The 6,977-nt window shown below is 50.5% G+C and overlaps 1 protein-coding gene across 1 annotated transcript; it reads right to left on the bottom strand.

Annotated features, from left to right (window-relative positions):
* Nucleotides 1–5,618: 5,618 nt before the first annotated feature.
* Nucleotides 5,619–6,740, bottom strand: LOC106356361. Its single transcript, XM_048749757.1, has one exon. It carries the CDS (start codon nucleotides 6,738–6,740, stop codon nucleotides 5,619–5,621), a length of 1,122 nt encoding a protein of 373 aa, XP_048605714.1.
* Nucleotides 6,741–6,977: the final 237 nt, after the last annotated feature.

Raw genomic sequence — 6,977 nt, 5'->3', positions numbered from 1 at the left:
CCAAACTGTGGGAACCAAAATTCACACCGTCGAGTTTTGTTAGTCGGAGGAAAGCCAAGTTAACCTAGCCTTCCCTGAAGGTCCCGGTTATCTGCTGGGCCATGCACAACATAATCAATATGAAAGATTCAAAAGTAATAAATCGTAAAAGAGCGAAAAGAGAATAAAGAGGTCTTATTTCCGAATTCGCGTTTGAGCGTGAACAACATGTGAGATCCTAGGCCACGAGAGCTGTCGGTATGTTCGCTAGTCTAGCCACCTAAGTTCTAACCTAGTCGAGTCGCAGCTCGATAGTAAAAACGGAAAAATGCTAAATTGCTCTAAGTATTAAGTTTGCTCTTAGAATGCTCTCCCCTTTGCTCTTCGTCCTATGTCCTCCTTATATAGTCTTCCTTAGGTCGGTTTACCTCTTCTCGGGTTGGATTTGTCGTGAAGCGGGCTTTTCCATATTTCCTTCTTCTTTGTGATTATCTTCGGAAATTTGACACTTATCTCTTCCCGCGGATGCGATAAACCGTCATACCAGTTTTTGGGTTCAAGTCTTTTGGGACAAAGATGGGCCGTTGTCCGCAATTCGGACCCTCTTTGGCATGGCATAGGCATGGTTGGTATAGGCATGGTTCTTCCAACGGAACCCTTTTTCATCGCATAGCCGAGGCAGTTGGTGTTAAGTTAACTGTAACCTGCTCTACTACGAAGAATAGGAAACTGTTCGAGAGACATAACCTTCCCAACTTCCCGAATACTTTTGACGATGTTTTTTAGACGGAACATTGGTGTCGTATCCACGGACCAGAAGACTGAGTTATGGAAACTTCGGACGAAGATGCATGGTTATGGGATGGGACCGGGTTCGGAATGGTCCACAGAGAATTGGCCGCGGTCGCTGGGCGAGCCGATCCGCGGCACGATCTAGCGAGCCGACCGGCAACACGGCCATGCTCGCCGGGCGAGCTGGCCCGTGTCACGGCCAAGCTCGCCGGCGAGTCGACCGGCAACGCGGCCGTGCTCGCCGGGCGAGCTGGCCCGTGTCACGGCTGAACTCGCCGGCGACTCGACTAGCAACGGGGCCGTGCTCGCCTGGCGAGCTGGCCCGTATCACGGCCGAGCTCGCCGGTGACTCGACTGGCAACGCGGCCGTGCTCGCCGGGCGAGCTGGCCCGTGTCGCGGCCGAGCTCGCCGGGCTATCAATTTCAGCTGTTCGTTTTCTCGGCTTTTGAATTTTTGACCGAGATTCGGTTTTTCTAAGGACTTTCGGACATCGATTCCGTCGTGACCGATTTTGACCCCAACAGTAATGCTGGTAGGGTGGTCCTTAGAGTTCCATTAGTTCCTCGGGTCCCTGAGACTGGGTAGGAAGAGGAAAGGATCCCCAATACCTCGAGATTCGCTTTCCCGCGTGGATTCTCTTTTCGACGCATGTAAGGCGTCCTTAGGGTTTTCGGTTCTATCTCTCTGTTTTTGCCGCCAGACCTTTTCGGTTCGGGTCTTCATTCCACAGGTAACATTTTCTTTCTCCTCTTACGCTTGCTTTTAGGCCCTTCCTTCCAACCCTTTCTGTTTCTGAGATGAAGGTTGAGTCGGGTCTCTCCCCAGATTCTTCTTCCATAGGTAGTAGAGTTAGATCTAGCAAGGTGATGGACGCGGTTGCTCTGTCAGTGTCCATGGACTCTTCTGACTCTTCTCTGGATTTGACTGCTGAGGTGGAAGATCCTAAAGTTATCGTTGCCCGAAATTTTTCGCCCCTCGCGGAGGGAAACTGGTACCCTCCGAGAGGCCCTCCTTCGGTAATAGGGGTTGAGGAGGTTGCAAACTGGAGGATGAAGTATAATCTACCTGCTGATATCATCATCCGAGTGCCAGGTCCAGAAGATAGGGTCTCAGATTTTGGCGTGGATGAAGTTCATGTATACGAGGGTTACTTCGAGTTAGGTTTCAGGGATCGAGTCCTTGTTTTGGTGGCCAACATATCGGAAACCTTGGAGATTTCCCCATGTCAATTGAACCCTCCGGCTTGGAGAACTTTGATAGCCTTGCAAAATTTGGGTGATCTCCAAGGGCTCGTAATCGGGGTGGCTGAGGTTTTGTGCTCTTATTCTGTTTCTTCTTTAAGCGGCGCCGAATGGAGGTACTATCTTCTTCCTCCGGGCAAGGAGCCTCCTGTTAGGGAAGTTCCTAAGGGAAAGAGGAAACGTCTTCCAGCTTTTGCTGGAAACTGGACTGAGAAGTTTGCCTTCATGCGACTTCCAGGATTTTTACCTATATGGCAACTAGAGGGTAGGCTAGCTGTAGGAGTCACGAAGGTCCTTTAGGCGAAGAAGGTATTATAGTCTCTTGTTTTCTTGATGCACATTTGCCTCGTGTGGACTACTCTTCCGGGAGGGAGACCATAGAGCGGGTGTTGAGGCTTCCTATCGAGCGACGCCAGATTCCTTTTCTCGTAAGCAAGGCGGTGTTAAAGTGTTGCAGCATCTGGGGTAAGCCTTTAATTATCTTTCATTTTCCCCTTATAGTCATTTACTGGATTTGCTTTTGCATTTTAGGTGAGATGTCAGGATCCAAAGGTGACGAGGCGTTAGCGGAGTACAAGAAGGCTCTTGAGGTGATGTCTGCGAGAAAATTCGTTCCCAAGCGAGCTGCCTCTGTCGATGACGACGAGGTTCATTTTCTCAGGAGCAGCAAATGTCTGACGGTTGCTGCTACTGCTCCTTCCTCTTCTAAGAAGAAATCCAAGGCTTCGGGCTCTTCTCCTTCTGCCTCTTATGATTGGACCAGAGTGCTTACCAACCTTAACACGAAGGTATTTCCTTCGACTCCAGTGCTCATGGCGTCAGAGGAAGATTCCTCTGTGGCCATTCAGTCGCTCCAGGGTGACTTGCTTCAGGTAATGCTCCATATGACTTTTTGATCTTTTGGTTCTGTTTATTGATTAGATCTGATGGGCAGGTGGCGTCTCAATTGTTCCATTTTGGGGAGAGGATGGTAGGTGCGGCTTCCACGAAAGCCGAGATGGATGCTCTGGCCTCTCAGATGCGCGAGGAAAAGGATGTTGCTCTAGCCAAGGATAAGGAGATTTGAGGCTCAAGGCGAGGAACCAGGAGGAAGCAGGAGAACTGGCAGCAACAGAGAATGTCTCTTTGACGGGTCAGCTAAAGAACAGGGATGAGGAGCTGAACGATCTGAAGGATACTGCGGACACCTTTGAGGCAGAGAAGGCGATGGCGGTGATTGGTGCCAAGGTCGTGGCTCAATGGGAGCTGATGCGGGAGTGGATCAATGGCAAGACCGACAGTTGGGCTCCTACGAATGTCCTGGAGCAGTACAAAATGGTGAAGATCACTGAGCCCGAGCTTCTAGGAGTCCCCACTCCTTCCTTTGAAGGTGAACCGCAGGTCCCTGGCAACATGGAGGCGAGAAGATGCCGGAGCCCGCTGCTGATGACCCTCCTGCTAGCTGATTCCAATCTCTATCCTCCGAACTCTTGACCCCATGAAGGGGTCTCTTTTTATTTTGTAACTGTCCTTAGTGAGGGTTTAAGACTTTGAATCAGGCCCCTGTGCCTTTTTGTTTTGTTGTGTTTAACTAATGGCCATGCTGTGGCTTCTATAGAATGCTTACGGAGGTTTGCATCTCTCACTTGCTTGTTGTCGACCTTGACCTCTGTTCTTGATGGACCTTTCGTCCTTTAAGCCCGGAGTTTTGGCTTTCTTCTGTGATTACCCCTTCTTTGCAGGTTGCGGAATGATCTCAGGGTTTCGAAGCTTGATTCACGGAGATGAATGAGAGAGATGATGAATACTGCGCGAGTAATCTAAGCGTTGGTGTGGAGAAAACTCTTCGATGATCTTCTTGTAAGATCCGAGCAGCGTGGGCTTTAGGTGATGGGATTCCCTGGAGCTCTCGTCTTTTAAATTCTTGGCTGGTTCCCTATGCCTTGGACGCTAGGATTGCTTGGGGAAATGATGGGTTCAGGACCCGGAGGTTGCTTCTAGGGAACCCATGGCTTCTGGACCCTGAGGTTTTTGATAGGACTCGTAGTCTTTGGACCCTGAGGTCATTTTTAGGAACCTGAGGGTTTTTAGGAACCTGTGGGTTCTTGACCTTGAGGCCTTTCTGAGCCCGGAGTTTTTTCTCAGAACCCGGAATATTAGTTTTAAGGGACCGTATTCTGCCATCCTAGACGAGGCCACTATCGGTACTTGTTGGGATTTTGTATTCTGCCGCTCGGAAGCCGGCCACTATCGAGTTCCCGTGCTGCACGCTGCTTCTGCAGGAAGCCACTATCAGACTTAGAGGGTGCTGGTATGGGTGAAAACCCAAGTGCCAGGCTTATGATGCTTTCCACGTCTTGAGAAGCAGGATATTATAGGGTGCTCCCGGACTTTTGCACTTTTGCTCCCTGCTATCGCAGTACTTTTGCAATTATACCTTGTGTCCCCTGTATTATTTAGCACGTAGCGTTTTAATACATGTACTTTTCACGTTTCGGTATTTATTTTAGTTTGGGACCCCGATATGCCTAAGGCTATACATGGGTTTTAGGTAGTTTTGACGGTATACCCGGGCTTGCGCAGATCCATTCCTACCTTATGTCTCATATCCATTTTGTGGTTGTACCACTTTTTCATTGAGGGTTGGCCAGGATCGGAGGTCGCTTGGACCTGATCCAGCTCGTTTGCCCCTTATAGTATTATGATATTCCTACTATTCTTTTATAGTCGAAACTATTTTATTACATAAGCTTTGTCCAGAGATGTTTCAGCGTTCATAGGAGTAGGAAAAGATAATGCTTAAATAATAAGTAATAAAAATCATGGTCCGGAGACCGTACAAGACATCAGCTTGCGAGGTACCCCGGTGGTTAGGCCATGTTTTACCTTTGTTATGTAGCCCGTAGGCTCTGTTTTGCAATTTGGATGAGTGCCCCTGCTGGAGGATTCCTCTTTCTTGCTGCGGTCCCTGGCGGTACTCCGTGGTCGGGACCAGTCCTCTGGGTTCTGTGGACCCATCTGTCGCTTTCCTCCTGGGAGGTGGACTTCAACCCGGTTTGTTGAGGATTATAGGAGTGTTTCCTTGGCGTGTCGTCCCTCTCTCCATTGTTGGGTACTGCTTCTCCCTTGGGTCCGGGGACCATGACCGAGATTTGTCTCATGCCCCAGCTTCTGTAGATTCTCTTGCTATTGGGGATTCTCAGCACGATCATGAGATGGGTATTCGCATTCATCCAGCGGAGCGACCAGGTTTGAAGAACTTTGGCTTGGCTAGGTATCTTTGTTCTCCGTTGGCAGGGTACCCTCTGCCCCAGATCCGTCCGGTATTATTTCAGAGGAGGTCTCCTCACGTTGCTTATGCCCCACTTCTTCAGTTGCGTGACCATCGGTTGGTACCTGGCGAGATCCATGCGGGGTGGAGGACGAGGATCTTGCGAGGTCCCTGTCTTCTGAACAGGTACCGCTTTGGAGGACCTTGAGTGAGACCATGTGAAGTGGTCCATACCGGTCCTTAGGTGGTCCTTCACGTGATTCTGGATCCGCGTCCTCTGAACCGATCGCCATTCGCCAGACCTCTTGACCTCTGGTCCCTGGGTTCGTGGGACCTGAGGTCTCTTCTGTAATTGCTATAAGACCTTGGTCTTTCCCTTTAAGGTGGTCTGGTAGCAGGATCGAGAAATCTCCTGATCTCCTTTGATTATTCTGATGCCCCAGGGTGTAGGGAATTTCACCATTTGATGAAGGGTTGAAGGGACTGCTCCCATGTCGTGAATCCAGGGTCTTCCTAGGATCATGTTGTATGCTGATTGACTGTCGACGACCAGGAACTTGGTAGACATGTTGATCCCTTCAGCGTACACTGGGAGAATGACCTCTCCGGCTGTTTGCTTGACTTCGCCGCTGAATCTGATGAGTGGAGTTATTTTGCGCGTCAGGGCGCTCTCCTCCGGCCTTAGGTCCTGGTAAGAAGTCTGGAACATGATGTTGCTGGAGCTACCATTGTCCACTAGTATTCGTTTTACCAAGCAGTTTGCTACGGTGAGCGAGATGACCAGGGCATCGTGGTGGGGAGCCAGGATCTTCTCCTGCTCCTTAGCCGTGAAGCTTATTTCGTCGGTACCTAGAAGCAAGTGCTTTGGTTTGGTAGTCTCCAGGCCGTGCTTGGCGTTGCGGGTGCTTTTCTTGGCAGCTGCATGACTCACGCCGCTTATCTCTGAACCTCTGGATATGACATGGATCACTCTGTCCTGGCGAGGTGGTGAGGCGGGTATAGCTCCAGCGGACTTCGCAGGCACCTCTTTATTTAGATGCCCTTTTTGGAGTAGTTCATTGACCTCGATCCTTAGAGCGACGCAGTCTCCAGTTTCGTGACCGTGGTCGCAATGGAAAGCGCACCAGAGGCCAGGGTTCCGGAACGAGTCAGGTGCCTTCATCTTTTGAGGCCACTTGACATGTTGGCCCATCTTCCTCAAGACATTGACTAGCTCCGGTGTGGATATCGAGAGATGGGAGATGTCGGGCCAAGTGGATACTGACATTCCTTCTTCCTTTTCTAGGGGTCGGTACTGGAACCTACCCCGGTTTCTGTTCCCGGAGTCCTTGGTCGCTCTTTGGGAGGATCTTTCATCCAGATTTCCTTGATCCGATCGGCCCGACTTTTGGTCCTGCTTCGGCTGGGCCTTAGCGCGGCTAGCGACGTCTTCTTCCCACTTCACTTGCTCCCAGGCCCGGGATAACACGTCTTCCATGGTCTTGCAGGGATACAAGGTTAGTTCTTTGTAGAGGCCCCCGTCTGGAAGCAGGCCCCCGTCTGGAAGCAGGCCCCTTTTGAAGGCAGAGATCGCGGTAGGAATGCTGCACTCGGGAACTGCCACCTTTTCTTGGTTGAAGCGGGCTATGTAATCTCGCAGGGGTTCTACCCGATGCTGTAGAATCTCGTAGAGACCGTCTGAAGTCTTCTCCACGCTCTTACTACTTGTGAATTG

This window comes from Brassica napus, chromosome C3 (genome assembly GCF_020379485.1).
Source record: "Brassica napus cultivar Da-Ae chromosome C3, Da-Ae, whole genome shotgun sequence".
Classification (NCBI taxonomy): Eukaryota; Viridiplantae; Streptophyta; class Magnoliopsida; order Brassicales; family Brassicaceae; genus Brassica; species Brassica napus.
This window is presented reverse-complemented; position numbering and strand designations above follow the sequence as displayed.